The sequence below is a fragment of the Mesocricetus auratus genome, unplaced genomic scaffold (assembly GCF_017639785.1).
Source record: "Mesocricetus auratus isolate SY011 unplaced genomic scaffold, BCM_Maur_2.0 Super-Scaffold_100008, whole genome shotgun sequence".
NCBI lineage: Eukaryota > Metazoa > Chordata > Mammalia > Rodentia > Cricetidae > Mesocricetus > Mesocricetus auratus.
This window is the reverse complement of record NW_024429192.1, coordinates 30,981,910-30,998,887: the sequence shown is the minus strand read 5'-3', so window position 1 is coordinate 30,998,887 and position 16,978 is coordinate 30,981,910. Positions and strand designations below refer to the sequence as shown.

Genomic DNA, 16,978 nt, shown 5'->3' with positions numbered 1-16,978 from the left:
CAGGCGGTGCTCTTAGTGGCTGCAGCTGAGGGTGTATCCTGTCAGAACCCCAAGAACAGGCCAGTACAGATGCCTGAATACTAACAAGCGGTTATAAGACCTATAAGCTACTGTATATGTATCTAAGCAGTTTCAACTTTTGAAAACCTTTACCAGAAGCATGGATTTCTTTACTTGGGATGGGGAAATGAATAACCTCAATAATGTTTGAAGATTTTTATTATGGGTTGAGGGGAAGCGTGCATGGCAATGCAAAGGCCCTAGGAAGCACAGAGGCCTTTAGATGTACTGCAGTAAAAGTTACAGCTGCAGTTCAAAGGGATGAACTACCAGTGTGGATGCTGAGAACAGAATACAGGGTCTTTGGCCAGACAGCAGGTGCTCTGAGCCTCGTAGCGATCACTCCAGATCCCAAAACATTTTCAGCTGGAGAACACTTAGTAAAGTAAAACATTCAATTGTGTTTTTTATAGGTGAACTTTTCTAAGCTACTCAAGAGTTTTGGTAAATTCTAAACATTAATTCAAATAGTGTTTAATTTTCTGCTTGAAGAAAACATGGCATGGGGCCGCAGAGGCAGCATCAACCTGCAGTTAAGAACATTGGTTGCTCTTCTAGAGCTCCTGGGTTTGAGTCCCAGTGCTAACATGGCAGCTCACCATCATCTGTAACTCCAGTTCCACGGGATTCAGCACCTTCTTCTGGTCTCTGCAGGTACCAGTCTCTCTCTCTCTCTCTCTCTCTCTCTCTCTCTCTCTCTCTCTCTCTCTCTCTCACACATACACACACAATGTTGTTTCTCAGATCTTTAGTTTTCATATAAAAAGTTACTTTAATCCACCAATTTAACTCTTTCCCCAGTGATGATGTTTAAAAAAAAAGTTTAGCTAAATAAAATCATTTAAAACCAGAAAGGAAAAGAGACTGTTTAAATAATTTTTTATTGTGATGTGTTATAATCCATGATGAATAAGAATGATAATGTATAATATAACAAAATAAGCATAAAAGTGTTAAAATCCGATAGGATTTACAAAACATCTTTTAAAGGATTTTTACACTGCTTTAAGAAAACATATTCCAGATTATGTTACATTCAATTTCAAAATTGTTTTATGAAATAGTAATTACTGTACTCTACAGTAAACAGTGGTAGAAAGCAATAATTTTTTCTAAAAAATCTTTATTCTCAAAGCAGATGAATGTTAAAAGATAGCAAATTGTGTCTAATTTTAAAAGGGAATTTAAATATTACAAAATTAATCAAAAGGATGAGCCTTTTCCCTCTAGAATCAGTTCAGATTTTGCCTCCTATGCTCCTGTGATCTGTCATATCTGAGACACCTACTAATTCTGCATATAGGTTTGCATAGAATTAACATGCTTTTCCCTCAGTGTGCAAGGTAGATGCACAAACTCACAGAAACACCACTAGTGCTCAATAGAACAACATGACCTGATCGATCCAGGTTCAGTAAGCTAAAATGTGAACACAATGCATTATAAACCATTATAAACAATTAACAGACAAATAATCATATCAGTCTACCTTAGCTGGACTTACATTCAGAAACCAGTATATGTCTATGGCCATACAAGATACCAATCTTAACAAAGTGACATGGGACTTGTTCTTTGTAATCTTCACCTTGACTTAAAGACATGGTTTCAATTGAATACTACATTATTAATCTATTACTAAATATATCTCTAGTAGTTCTGGTAAAGGACAGATGAGCAGAGAGCCTTATGAAGGACATTCAAGAGCAACACAAGGGCTATCATTTCAAATTAAGAAGTCATGTTACAATTAGAATTTATCATGGGATCTGAGCCACCATTTTCATTTGAATGGCTGTTTTGCTGTAAAACTGAAGTCTCTAGACATGCAGCAGCCTTTGCAGTCTTCTTACCTTCAAGTTCAAGGCATGGAAGAATGGAAACAACCCAGTTAGTGCAGCTCCTCACAGGTGAAAGGCATACAGAGGGCACCTGAGCTCTAAAAGTGTCCCATCCTTCAGTTGGGACTTGTAGGGCTTTGAATAATGTCTCATAGGATACATTTTTTACTAATTTAAACAAGCTTATGATTTTTAAAGTTATTTCATGTTTCTTGACATTTATTGGGATCATCACCAAAGAAAACAAACAGCGACAACAGAACTGAATTCTCCCCTCCGTTAATACTTGGAAATCATGTAACTGGGTACAACTAAAGATCTGAAAACTTGCTTATTAAAATAGCTGCTATTTTAAAATTATGTCAAAATAGGGTGTACATTTTAAAGCACAATGTTTATGTTTATCACAAAACATACCTCAAGCCATTTAAACACATCCTGCTTGTACACTTCATGTAAATCAACTTTCTATCCAGACAGTTTAAAGCAAGCATCTGTAGAAAAGTGCACAATCAATATAATAGCAAACTCAATCAAAAGCTTTAGAAAAAAATATAAAAATAGTTAAAATTTAGGTTATAAATTTCCAGGATTCCCTTTTCATGTACATGTACCTTATAAAACATGTTTAATGCATAGAAATACAGACTATTAAATAATCAGGTATGTAGAGTCCATTGGCTCCATTTCTGAGGAGGTTTTCCTTAGGGAGAATGTCCAAAGTAGGCACGTGTAAACCAAAGAATCATCTTGCTACCGTGACCAAATGCTCTTGTCAGCTACTGGTCCTTTTGTTTCCTTTCTGCTTTAGCCACAGAACATGGAGAAGTAAATGTGTCCAGGACTTTTCTACTTTTGGGACAGGTCTCAGTTCACTTTGCTGATATTAAAAGGACCAACCCATCTGACTTGGTTATGAGATCATGTCTGGAGCATCGCCGTTAGGTCTCTGTCGCACTGCCAGGGGAGGCAATGGCTTCCCATAGAAATCTGCATAAAGAAGGGAAATGGGAAACATGAAACAGTATGGTAACCAAGTTTGTCACAGCTAATTGTTTTCCAGCCAACATCTTTAAAAGATTCAGATGTAGGAAATTTTCAAGTGAGTGGATAGATAGGTGGGCAAGACAGAAAACAGAAACAAACAAAAATCCAAGAAAATGTTTGAATGAATTCAAAATATAACCTGGGTAACTTCTAAATGACTGGTAAAATGTACCGAATAGACTTTTTTTTTTTAAATTACAATTCACATTAGAAAACAAAACAAAATACTGAGAATCTACACCATCTTCTTCTAAGCCCCTGGTCAGTCACTATTTGTATTCACTATGTTTCTTTCTAATGATCATGATGTCTAGGCATTTTAGAAGCAAACTAGCCTCCTTTACCTGATACTACTATAATTCTGTGGTTTGGTAACTATATAGTACAAAATGGTCTTTCTTTTTGAGTGAATTACTGGGAACTGAATCCAGAGCCTCGTGCATGCTTGGTAAGCATTCTATTATTGAGCCATATTTCCAGGCCCTCAACCTTTCCATTTATAGTACAATTATATTCTTTGTTTGCTTGTTTTTTTCCAAGACAGGGTTTCACTGTGTAGCCCTGGCTGTGCACTAGTATCCAGCTCATTTCCATTCTTTTTAAAAATATTACATTTATTTATTCTGATGTTTGTGTATGAACAACGTGTGGGAGTTGGGTCTCTCCATCAAGTATGTTGGTCCTGGAGATCGAACTCGGGTCTTTTGGCTTGGCAGCATAAAGTACCTTTACCAATAAAGCTGACTCACCATCTCAAATTTCTATTTCTCACTTTGCCACAAATTAAATTATAAACCTAATGCCACATTTAAGTAATCATAAATTATTTTCAAGTCTTTTACCTTAAAATTATTTTAGAAGCACAGGGGAGTGCTCAAAATAAATATATTGGCAATGTACGAGGGGAAATATTTTCAAAGCAACTGAAAATCAAAACCAAAAATTAAGCTTCAAAGATGTCTTACAAATATTAATGTAATAGCATAAACATAAAGACTTAAGTATGGGTTTCAAAGACAGGCAGACCTAAGTTCAAATCTTGATTCTGTAGGCCAGTGGCATAAAAGCTTTGGCTCTTGCCTAAGGTGGTTTTCCTGCCCCTTTTACTAGGCAATCTGGAAGGACTGAAATTGCCAAACACAATGGTAGATACCTATTACCTGCTATTATTGTTATGATAAAAATTATGAGAGATAGCCAATTACTTTGATGAATTTTTTTTATTTAATATTTTTATTAAAAGACCAAATGCATGTATGTAGAATGTCTTTTTTGTCTTCCAAGAAATTAATATACTACTGTAGTGGGTTCTGTGCCACTTCCTTACAAGAAACTGAATCATTCTGTAAGATACACTATTTTAATTCCCTAACCATTTTCATAGTGCTTTTCATACATTTTAAAGATGAAATTTGGAAAGCAATAAAAGGATACAAACATGTTTAACTTTGTTCATAATTTTAAGCCTTTACAATACTCTTTAATTTCTATAGCTGGTATTTTTGACTACCAGAAACTTTGATTCATTTTTCATAATGTAGAATATATAACACATTGAAGAAATACAGATTGAAAGGTGTTCACACAATAAAAACAGAGTCTCATTTTATGTCTCTCTGAATGCTTCTGTCCTACCTGTTACACAGAGAAAGTTTTGTAGGCAATAAAATTGATTATAGAAACAATCAAGCTGTTACCAAAGCAAATGCCCATAATCAGAGTAAGAATCTCCTATAAGCTGCTGTCTACCTGATAATGGCCATTTTGGTTCAAGTCAGTAAAGTTTAAAATCACAAACCATGCACAGGTGGTTTTTTTTATTATCCACTAGCTCATTCTATGTCTATTATGTATTTATCATTAGTCTTTTGTCCAGTTTTTGTATATAATGGGAAAGAAATGTGTTCAAAACTAATAAAAAAGAAGAGGGTCTGGGGAGATGGCTCTGAGGTTAAGAGCACTGGCTGCTCTTCCGGAGGATCTGGGTTTAGTTCCCAGCACCCAAAAGATGGCCGACATACATCTGTAATGCCAGTTCCACAGGATCTGATGCCCTCTTCCGGCCTCTGCAGGTACCAGGCACACATAGGACACACAGACATACAGTCAGGTAAAACACTCATACACGCCGGGCGTTGGTGGCGCACCTTTAATCCCAGCACTCGGGAGGCAGAGACAGGTGGATCTCTGTGAGTTCGAGGCCAGGCTGGACCGACAGCCTCCAAAAACAGAGAAACCCTGTCTCGTAAAACCAAAAAAAAAAAAAAAAAAAAAAAACTCATACACATTAAGTAATTTTTATTATTTCTTTGAACATTAAATCTACCAAAACGCCCATGCATTAAGATGAACATTGCCTCTTGAAAAATTACTAGTAAGCCTTTATATTTTAATATATAGGGTCTTCACCATTTAGCCCAAGGCCAGAATTTTATTTTCTATAATTTAAAATGTCCTCTCTTAACCACCATGTAAGTTCATGCCTTCAGAGTACAGGTTTTGTTGCTGCTGTCTGACTTTTCTTTTTCAGATAGACTTATATAGCCTGGGCTGGCCTGAACTACCAATCCTCTTGCTTCAGCCTTCAGTGGTGCTACGATTGCAGGTATACTTACTTTTGGATCCTGTTTACTGGTTTTTCTTATTTGACCACCTAGTTCTCATACCACTTTCTAATAACTGCCTATGGAGTTTCTGAATAGCACTCCAATTCTCCACTAAAGAACTATTGTCAGATACTAGAGCAGATTGGAGGACTATTTTTCCATTAAATCAGGTAAAGTACATGTCTTTTTCATCGTGATATAACATATATTTAGTGTCAAATAAAAAATATGAACTGTTATTGTTTGGGTCTGACATGATCGCCCTCCCCCTTCCCAGCTCATGTGTTTCAGCACAGTAGTCCTGAAATGGTAGAGCTGCTGTTTTGAAGGCTGTGAAAGCTACAATAAATTAATAACAGAATAGAGTCCTTCCTGTGATGAATATTGTTACGTAGTTCTTAAGTCTTTTATAGGCAGTTTTCAGGATGAATGTAGGAGAACTTATTGTCTAGAGAAGCCCTAGGATGCTATATGTAAAGAGCAATGGAAATTCTTCTAGAAGTCTAGAAGATCAGACCAACAGAGATACATGCAGTGAAGGCTGTGTACATGAGGGTCCACATGGGAACAAGTACTCTACTGGGAGTGGGTAAGAGGCCATTACACAAAGAATGTAGCCACATAGTCATTCTGAATCCAACAGTAACAGACTATTTTATGTGCTGTTTAACATTCAGGCTGTGGCATAGTTATTGCTAGATGCTTTCAGCCACTGTATTTGAGAACAGAGAGCTAAGAGTGGAACAGAAAGCAGCAGTTTGGCCTGGAAAAGGAAAAGAGCACATTTCCACGTGCAGATACTATAGGCCTGCTTGCTCAAGGGATTAGGACCAGGAAAGAGATGCTACATACTTCTAACACTGCACTACAACAACAGAAAAGGTAAGTTGGAGGCTATAGCTCCAGAGAAGCTCCTAGAATATAAAAGTACAAACTCACTTGGAGGAATTGCTTTTACAGAGAGCAGAAAAGGTGAGCTACTAGGAAAAAGACACCCAGAGAAACATCTTGTAGCCATGGGGAGGCAGAGTGTTGCAGCCACAGGCCATGGGAGTTTCGCTTTATCTTCAGCTGGGAACAGAACTAGTAGCTGTCCATGTGGTGATGGTTTGGGGGGCATACACAATGCAAGAGTTACAGGATCGTGGAGACGTCTGCAGGAGGTACAGAGAGCAGCCTGAGGCAAGGGCATGTTTGGCAATAACAGATTCTCTGAGGAGACTGGATTCTCTGAGGAGAATCTCTGACAGTGGGAGCCATGAAGTCGTGAAGGTGAAGCCTTAGGCTGCTACACTGGGATCACCACAACATGCGTGTCTGTCAAAACCACAGGCCCTGGGAAGCTTCCTCAAGAGAAAGGCCATGTGTGCTGCAAATGACAAAGTCACAGGTGCAGGACAGACAAGACCAAGGGAGCTTAAGATGCCACCATGGCCTCTATGCTGTACACGGAACACAGGATTTAATGTTTTCCCCACTAGGCCTCAATCTTGCTGCAGACCCATCCTTCCCTAGCCATTCTGTTCCTCCCTTAGGGGAAGGGAATGTTTATTCTCTGCTATTCTCTAGTGGAAGTACATAACTGTCTTTTATTTTAGAGAGCTCACAACTGAGAGACTTTTATTTCAGAAGAAACTTTGAACTTTGGAATTCTGAATAGTGTTGGGACTGGGCAGACTACAGAGACTGCTCAAATCAGACTGACTGTATCTGCACTATGAGGTGGACATGAAATACTAGGGTCTAGAAGAAGACAGGTTATGTGTTGATTCTAAACCGTTACTACATGTGCACGCGTGTGAGTACTTGGACCCCAGCTAATGACACTGTTTTAGCACCATAGGGGCAGCTTCTGCAGTCCACCCCTGATCTATCCTAGAGAGAGCCCTCTCTGCTTCCTGTCTGATGGCATGTCATTAAGTTGCCAATGCAAGCTCTCTGCTCTTGTGAGAAATTATTTTTCTATGTATGTATATGTATATATAAATTAACAAGCACTATTTTATAAAACTGAGTATTTAAATTGATAACATCCTTTTATGAGTAAACTCAGGTTAATAATAAAACAGGATTTAACCTATTATTATCAATAAAAATATTACAGTGTAAAAATCAGTAAATAAAATAGAAATATGTAATTCTACTGGAACTACCTTGTCAGGAAGTCTAAAAGTAAACTCACCTATCAATATGATTTTCTAATTTTCCCTAATGATTAAATAGAAACCATTAGGGACCTATACAGTATCCTGAAAACAAAAGCAAGAAGCAGGGTTGACTAATAGTATGTTTCTGTTTGACAGATGCAGACTTTAAGGTATTGCTTTTACTAAAGATTCAATGTCTTTTCCTCTGAAGTGATCCTTTCAGGAAACATAGTTCTATTGGGTTCATACAAAATGTACATTGGATGCTCTTAAAAGAACAAGTATATGGAGCTCCACTTAGACTTACTCTTTTGCATTCTGAGGTCAATATGAAAACCTAGTCTTCTGGTAAGGAATGACTTCTGCCTCTGAGGCCTAACTGTCTTTTCCTAGGCTTTACTTCTTGGAGTTTTAAGGCAATGCACTGGCTGGATTACAGCTATTACCATTTCATCAAGGAAAATTGTTTTCTTGATTCAATAAAGCCTTCAAGATACTTTCTGTATTTGGTTTATTAATCTGATCTCTCATTTTATGCATTGTGTTGATCTTGAATTCATTTTAATGTATAGTAACTAGAAATCTTACTATGAGTAGAGAGAGCAATTATGTTCATTATCACACAGTGCCCTGAACACAGGCAGGGCATGACAGTTTCCTAGCACAGTAACTGATACTGTAATAGCTCATATTTCAGTTGCTGGGAAATTTTTCTCATCTCATAATAGTTTCTCTAAGGTTTATCATGAATAAACACAAGAATGAGTCTTCATATATTTGTATTAAGATTTAAAAACTCAAATTATATAATTGCAAGGTGCATTTAAAATATAAAAATACAGCAAAATGAAAGTTAAAAGCATAATGAAAATGATGGTAGTGGATCTGAAAGCTACCAAAAATAAAATACTGAAAATGTGAAGTTATAAGATGAAGAAAAGCGGATGTAGCATGCACAGATGGTATTTGAAAACTCATCCTTTTGCATTACCATTATGACGTGTTTCACCAAGAGGCTCAAGTTTTGGAAGTCTAGTGACTTTGGGGGTTCCCCAGCCAACTAAAGGAAAAGAAAAAGATTTAGAAGCTCTGTTAAATGAATACTTGTTAAGGTACTTTCCTCCCTTGACAGGAAATGTACTTAACATTCTTTGTCAGTTGGAATATATAGTGACACAATTCTGAACAGATACATTTTTAACTAGCTTCTATTCACTATGTTATTATTTAGCATATTATACTATACTATATTACATGTTAGTTATATTTAGCTCTTAACACACATTTAACTAAAACTTCACACCTCTTAGTATCATCACAAATAAACTACTGGCTACCATTATAACACCTAGCAGAGGCTAAGAGAACTATTTTGTTAAAAGATAATACTAGAAATGAATCTTTTACAAAATTTATAATGAAGAACTTTACCATTTAAAGCTTTGTCACCAAGGCTAGAAGGGAATTGTGAACGCACCTTTTCTTTCACTCAAATATTTACCAGCACCTGTGAGAAGTGGGACACTATGCTCAGTGCTGACGGTTCTTACAGCCTGGTGTAGTAGTGTCCCACAGCATTACATGCATTGACTTCTGCAACTTCTTAGGAGGTGGATATTCATGTTGCATTAAGATTAAGAAAACTCGCACACACATTTACATAACTTTTAGGATAAAAGATTAACAATCTAGCATTTGAAATCCCAATCTAGTTGCCAATCCATTAACTTCAATTCCCTTCAGCAATGTGTGGTATAGATATTTCAAACAGAATATGATCACGCTCTAGGGATTATTATGTAAAGTTATATTTATACACTTTACCATTTCATTCTTAAAACACAGAAATTAACAATTATTAACACAGAAGTTAAACGCTGCATCACACAGACAGTAAAGGGTTCTTTCTCACAAACTGGCAAAATAATGAAAAAATACTACAAACTTCCTAATTTCTTCTCCTTTTTCTGCTACGAGCTGACAGCAGGGTTTCCATACCCAGGGTCTCTTTCACTTGACTCACTCACCTGGAGGAGGAGGCGGGGGAGGTGTGGGACTCTTGGGAGCAGACTCATCCGTATTGACTGGCTCTACCCGATGACTCCTTTTCATTCTTAGCTTCTTAGTTTTCTTTTTACTGTTATCTGTAAGAATATACATATGGAACTTTAATTCATGAAAAAGTGACCTTCTATATAATGAAAAAACAAAGAATAAAATGAGACTATTGGTATTATTATCATAATCACTGACCATACTCAACTTGAGAATATACTATCAACAACCAAGTATGAACTTACATACTAAGACTATATTCTAAATGGTTGACGGAATAAGTATATGATTAATGAATAAAACATATACAACCAATTTCTAAGTGAGGCCTTCATTTCCAAAATTAACTAGCATTTCTTCCAAACTCAAGGTTATTGTTAGCAATTATAATTGTCTAAGTGTAGGACTTTCCATAAAATTCTGGAAGGTCTACAAAAAGAGGAGAGATGGTGATACTCTTCAAGAGAGATATGTAGTATGGTTGATTCTAAGGGCACGTACTCTAAAAAATAAACATCTAAAGTTTGGCTAAGAGCCCAACAAATCTAAACATTACCCGTTAATCTTTAAACAACGTATGTCCAATATCACATTGGTAGACCTAGCAGAATCTACTATTCTTAAAAAAGCAAAAACAGAAACCACACAGGCTCTCAAAGAATCACACAAGACCATATTAAGGATCTCTATATTAATGCATACATTTTAATAACATAAAACCAAAATTGAACAGTATGTTTAATGAATTTAGAACAAAGTTATAAAATATTTTAACTAAAAATTCTGAACTCTTAAGTATCTAATATACATGCAATATATCAATTATATAACAATACATTTTCTAAATCAAAAATTATCTGTAACGTAAGCAATAAACAACATCTGTGAAACCTACAAAGCTATAGGAATACAAATATATCTAGAAAACAATTATTTTAAAGTGAGCAAATGTAATACGAATCATCTCACTTCAGGTAGAATCAAAACAGAAATGAAAAGTATGATACTGCAGAAGCATCTTTGTGAACATGATGAAAATGAAATCAAGCGCATGGCAAGTATGAAACGATGACACTTAGCACCTGATTCTGAGGACCGCTGCTCTAGCTCATCTTCATTGTCCAGTTGCTGTGACGGGGCCTCCTTGGAACTCTCTACCACTCCACTGTCACCGTTTTTGTGGCAGCCACTAGGCTGGCTCTGTGACTCTACTTGGCCCTGCTCCGCTTTCTGTTCTGGGAGGCAACCCTCACTCTCTTTCTCCGCAGTCTGCTTCTTTTTCTCCTTTTCTTGCTTTTTTTCATTCTAATGAAAATGAAATATATTTATCTGTATCACAATGGTGGCATTAAAGATCATTTCAAGGAAGATACTAAGTAAGCACCTTAGTGAATCAATATCACTGTAAGCTGCACAATGAATTGTGAATGTATCATTAAAACATAAGAACTGCTAAATATTAACTACAGACAGATGTCTAAAGGAAAATAAAGAACACCACTAGTTTCATAATCTAGAGATGACCACTTTTCCATTTATAACCATGGTATGTTTTCTCAGCCTCTCCCACACTCATGTAGACACACATCGCCACCAAACATACATGAATGTAATTCTCTCTAATTTCCATTTGTGTTTATGGTATGTATGTATGCATACATGCATGTATAAACACTTGTTAGTATAGAGGCTGGCAGTATGGGGCTTGAGATAGGGTCTCTAAGTAAATCTGAAGCTTAAAATATGGCTAGACAGGCTGGCTGACGAGCTACAGAGATCACCTGTCTGTGTCTCCCAGAACCTGTATTACAGTCACATTGCTCCATGCCCACCTTTTACATAGTTCTAGGTATTGGGGGCACAAAGGTCCTTGTACCCACAGATCACTAGGAAAACCAGGACTGTTAAACACACAGGGACCTCTTCTCAGTGGAGGAGATAAAATATCTGTTTTCCCACCCAGAAGGTGGGGGTGGATATTGTTAACACCTGGTGACCTTTCGGCTATCAGTGGAGGCAGACCTCACCCAAATTTCCCGGAAGGATTATACCAGATTCTTCCCTCCCCAGACCATTACCCACCCTTAGAGGAGATGTCTCATGCACTTTATCCTGTCTACCGCTATGCTATCTTGGTCAGAGATTACACTAAATTCTAGTCTTTTAACTATGGAACCCACCCTCTTGATCACATGTACTTTGTACAGAAGTTTCTATCTAGTCACACCTTAAGCTTCCTTGTGCACCTGGGATTGGACTGATTGTTGCCTGGAAACCTTTCCCCAAATTGTATTGTATTTTAAATATGCTGACAATGGACTGCCTGACACTAGACTCCCCAAAGAAGTCTGATCCGGGTTGATGATGTCAATCTGCACCAGGTTTTCACTCTCGTCTCTCCGAGCAGAGCAGTTCTATTTCCTGTCTGACACCTGCAGGGAACCAGTCCTCTAGGGATCTGAACTCAGGTCCTCATGCTTGTGGATAAGGGAATTAGCTCCCTCCCTAGTCCCCCAGTTACATTAGACTTTTTAAATGGCTGTATCATTTTAGGGAGAGAGAAGTCCTGAGTGAATGTCTGTTGTTGACTTGGGCATAGCCCTATCATCACGACTGCAATATCTCAGACTATGAGAGTGACAAAGAACCATCCCAGCCACTCCATCCCCATCCCCATGCCCAAGATAAGGTTCAAAGGGATGGCAAAGCCTCCCTAGGAGTCCAAAAGCAAATGTTGACAGTGTGTGCAGAAAACGTTCCTGGTAGGTCCCTTGTTTGTAGTTTTCATTGGATACTTTAATTCTGTATAGTAATTCTTCTAAATTCAAATGTAAAAATTCTGTTTTTTTCTTTATGTTTTATAGCTTGAATGTTTTGCATTAAGTCTTTATGTCAATATGTAATATGCATGAGTATAATATAATTTAAAATATAAATATTAAATTATATTTTTCATTATCACAATGAGAAAATAATATCAATCCTGATACAAAAAAATCAAATGTTAGTACTACAAAAATATGGTAAAAACAGATTTTATCAAAAACAGTAACTATGAAATATTCAACTTTTACTCCTGTATATTTTGAAGTCATATTTTTCTTTTTATACTGTATTAAACATGATTTTTTAAAAAGTGATTGTGATACATTAGACGAGCATTTGTTCTATCACTATGCTATATCCCTAGGCCCCAAAGTAAACTGCTATGTCACTTCCTGCCTAGATCACTTGGTGACTTCGCTTTACTACATTTCCCAGAATCCTCCTCGACTCCTAGTCCCATCTATCTTGCTTCCCTATTGGCCAACAGTGTTTTATTCAACAACCAATAAGATAAACATACACAGAAGACCATTCCCCATCACCATACCTCCATGACTACTGCTGCTATGGGCTGGAAAGGATTAGCAAGAACTGGTCCTGGGTCCATCTCAGCCACACCACTGGTCCCATCCAGTTCAGTTTGCTCTCGTTCTCTGTTTGTGAGAGGAAGCAATAAACATTCCTTTAGAAAGGGTGCTGAACCATTACTTAACCTCGTCGTGGCATTTAGTTAGAGCAGAATTTCATGAAAACATGCTGATAATAGGATGCTATGCTTCTATAAAAATGAATCATTTGAATTTTAAAAGAAATCCTAAGAAGAGGAAGAACCCTGGCAGAATGGAGGGGCCTACCTCCCAGTGTCTGAGTAGGAAGAGTCAGGGCAATGATATTCAGGACTGAAAGCCAGAAGAATGCTGGGAACCAACCAAAAGTGAAGATAAAGCAAAATAACAGGAATCAGAAAGGCCTCAGACAAGCACAAAACAGTTCTGGATTTCAACCTCAGCTAGCCTCTTCGGGGAGGAAAACACCATGCGGCAAGCTGCAATCAGAAGGTGAGTGTGGCCGGGCGTTGGTGGCGCACGCCTTTAATCCCAGCACTGGGGAGGCAGAGGCAGGCGGATCTGTGAGTTCGAGACCAGCCTGGACTACCAAGCGAGTTCCAGGACAGCCTCCAAAGCCACAGAGAAACCCTGTCTCAAAAAACCAAAAAAAAAAAAAAAAAGAAGGTGAGTGTGAAAGTCCCAGCAACACATGGGATAGCAGCAGACTGGAAGTCCTAACTACCTAAGAAACCTAAGCTTCTGCAGAACAAGAGTCTGGTCTCAGTGTAGTACTTGTACCTAACACATACCTAAAAACCTACTACGGCCAGGGAAATCATGCGGACTGCTCAGCTCAGCAAACACTGCAACTAGGAGTCAGTTTTTGAGAAAGGTTCCATTTCTAGGAACTAAACTGCTTCTAAAGGAAAAACAAAAAACAAAAACAAACAAACAAACAAAAACAGAGATTGATCACAGCTCAGGGACCTAAGAAGGTTTATGTAACAGTGACAAGGTGGGATACCACTGAACAACACAGTTGCTAATAGAATATCAATGACAAGCACACTGTGAGGTTTAGGTGGGGAGGGTGGGGAGGTTTAGAGGGGAAAGGGGGACCCAGTGGTGGATAGTCCCATTCTGTGAGGAGTGAAAGGAGATGCCCCAGGGTCTGGGTCTGAAAGCACAGAGACCGGCTGCCAAGTCTGTTTCACAGAATTCACTGTTTCAACTGTTTCCTTCACTGTCAAGGAGCATTCCTAAACACCACAGCCTGAGTATTTGTTTGGCCATTCCACACACAGTGAGGCTCCATATGCAATAAGGGCTCTTGGCAGGCAGACTTTTGCCACACCTCTGATATACATATAAAAACCTTCAGAGTCACCACTAATTAACCTGTGTGGCAGGAAACAGCCAGGGAGCAGCCTGGATACTGACCTAAATTGTTAGGGCAGAAGCAGAGAGGAATGACAACTGGTTTCAGCAAAACTCACTGGCCTTTCACACCTGGTAGACTGGTGTATTAGAAGGCCCACAGGGAATTATTTCCAATCCAAGTATTCTGGCAAGGAGGGCAGGGCTGTTGTTATCCTTCTAACATATTAACTTACTTTTTTACTTTTTAATTGGGTCTTTTTTCTTTTTCTCTTCTACTATGTTATTCCTTTTTTTTTCTTTTCAGGTCTTTTTTACTTTCATTAATGTTTAACCTTTTTAGTTTACTGTATGTTACTTTCACCTTTCTCTTCCGGTGTTCTTAGAATTTGGGTAGTTGCATCTTTTAATTGGTTAATATATTTCCATGACAGCAGATAAAGCAATTTCGACAAAGAAGTGTAATTATGAAAAACAAGGTCAAAAGACTCCTGTTAGTGATTCAGACTGCAAATGGCAGAGCATGCCTGTAAGTCCAGTGCTCAGAGACAGCACAGGAAGATCACTGGGTTCAAGAATCATTCTTCCCATCAGCACACAGCAGGGTACATTTCCCCCACAAAGTAATGCTTACCATAGAACATTTAATGACTGCCACAGTAAAGAACACTGCATTCCCACACTCCACTTACATGTCAACTTGAAGAGCCATTTCCTTTATTATAACAGGCATTAATGAGTTTTGCTGTGACATTTCCAAACACATGTGCAATGTGCTTTGGTAATATCCACCTTCCCACTACCCTCTTTTGTCCCTGTTACTTATCTGTCCCTCTTTGACTTTCAGATGATCACCTTTCTTTTTTAAGACCCACATATGAAAGGAAATACACAGTCCTTAAGTGATCTTAGTTGGCTTACTTCTCTTAACATGATGATCATCCATTAGTTTTACAAAAGGGACATAATTCCTTTCATTTAAGGCTGAATAAATGTTCTGCCACTTGTATGCATGGGAAAAGATAACAATGGAACAAGAAATAAACAGTACGAAAAACTAAAGAAGCTCCAGAAACATAGAAACTGAAAAACGGACTTTTTGAATAAGCAGTAGATCACAAAAGAATCAGGAGAAATTTTAACATTCCTAGGATCAAATAAACTGGAAGTCAAATAACATAACAGTACCTGTGGGATACAGGGGAATTAATACTAAGAAGGAAATTCATGACTATGAATTTCCATTTTTTTCAATGGGGTGAAGTCCCTAACTAATTTGACAATGCAACTCAAGGTCCAAGGAAAGCAAAAACAACAACAACAACAAAGTCAGCAGCAGGAAAAGTGCTTCAATAAGAATTACACTGAAGAAGGACACTACAAAGGGCAACCAGAGGTAGAAGGAGCTTCCACATTCACAGATTAGCAGACTACCATGAGGAGCAGTGTACTGAGTCAGTATAGTCCTCATCAATATACTCAAACATAGAAATGGAAAAAGCCTTAAATTAATACAGAAACATAAAGGCAAAGAATAGCTAAAGAAACCAAGGTCAAGAAGAATAATGCTAGGTCAATTATAATACCCAGTACCCAATTTCAAAATAAACTAGAGTGACATAGAAAAAACAAACAACACAGCACAGTAAACAAACATGTGAACCAATGGATAGTATAGAGAACACAAAAATAAGTTCACGAATCTACAGCTATATGATTGTGATTACCTAACTCCCAGTTTGTTAAAACAAGAAAAAACAGCCGGGCGTTGGTGGCGCACGCCTTTAATCCCAGCACTCGGGAGGCAGAGGCAGGCGGATCTCTGTGAGTTCGAGGCCAGCCTGGTCTACAGAGCGAGTGCTAGGACAGCCTCCAAAACTACACAGAGAAACCCTGTCTCGAAAAACCAAAACAAAAAACAAAAAACAAAAAAAACAAAAAAAACAAAAAAAAAAAACAAGAAAAAACAAACAAACAAACCCAAACCAAAACAAAACACATCAACAGAATTTGAAACCTTACTGGAAAAGTTGAAACTTAGTGTTTTGGAAAATGAAAGCAAGAATTTGCAAATATGATTACATTAAAATTTAAAAGCTTTGCAGGGAAAGAAAACAGTAAACAAATTGAAAGGAAACTGTGAAGAATGGAAGAAAATCAGTGTTCTTGTCAGCTATTAATCACAGAGGTTTGGTATCCAAAATAATTAACAAAAAAATTAACAACAACGTAAATAATATATTAAACAAACAAAAAAACAGGCAAATTCTCAAAACAGTCACTTCTCAAAAGATCAATACCCATATAAGGTGTTGACATTTTTAGTCATCATAGAAATATAAACCAATACTATGAAAACTACATTGAAATTCTATCTCACTACAGTTGGGATGGTTACCATTATAAGACAAACAAAATGCTGACTGGCAAGGATGTAGGAGAAAAAGGAACAGTCCTTGCTGGTAGAAATA

General features: G+C 37.6%; 1 protein-coding gene across 3 annotated transcripts in view; it reads right to left on the bottom strand.

The window, feature by feature from the left end:
* Window positions 1–2,102: 2,102 nt before the first annotated feature.
* Window positions 2,103–16,978, bottom strand: part of Arl13b (ADP ribosylation factor like GTPase 13B) — a 54,315-nt gene continuing 39,439 nt past the window's right edge. For 2 of the 3 annotated variants that reach the window (XM_040750608.1, XM_005076759.4), the window contains 5 exons: window positions 13,130–13,235; window positions 10,839–11,061; window positions 9,729–9,845; window positions 8,693–8,761; window positions 2,103–2,891 (listed from right to left, as the gene is read on the bottom strand). In XM_040750608.1, the coding sequence (XP_040606542.1) occupies window positions 2,815–2,891; window positions 8,693–8,761; window positions 9,729–9,845; window positions 10,839–11,061; window positions 13,130–13,235 (592 nt within the window). In that variant the 3' untranslated portion in view covers window positions 2,103–2,814. The remainder of the gene's footprint in view (window positions 2,892–8,692; window positions 8,762–9,728; window positions 9,846–10,838; window positions 11,062–13,129; window positions 13,236–16,978) is intronic. The other variant, XM_013118151.3, reaches the window with a different exon arrangement.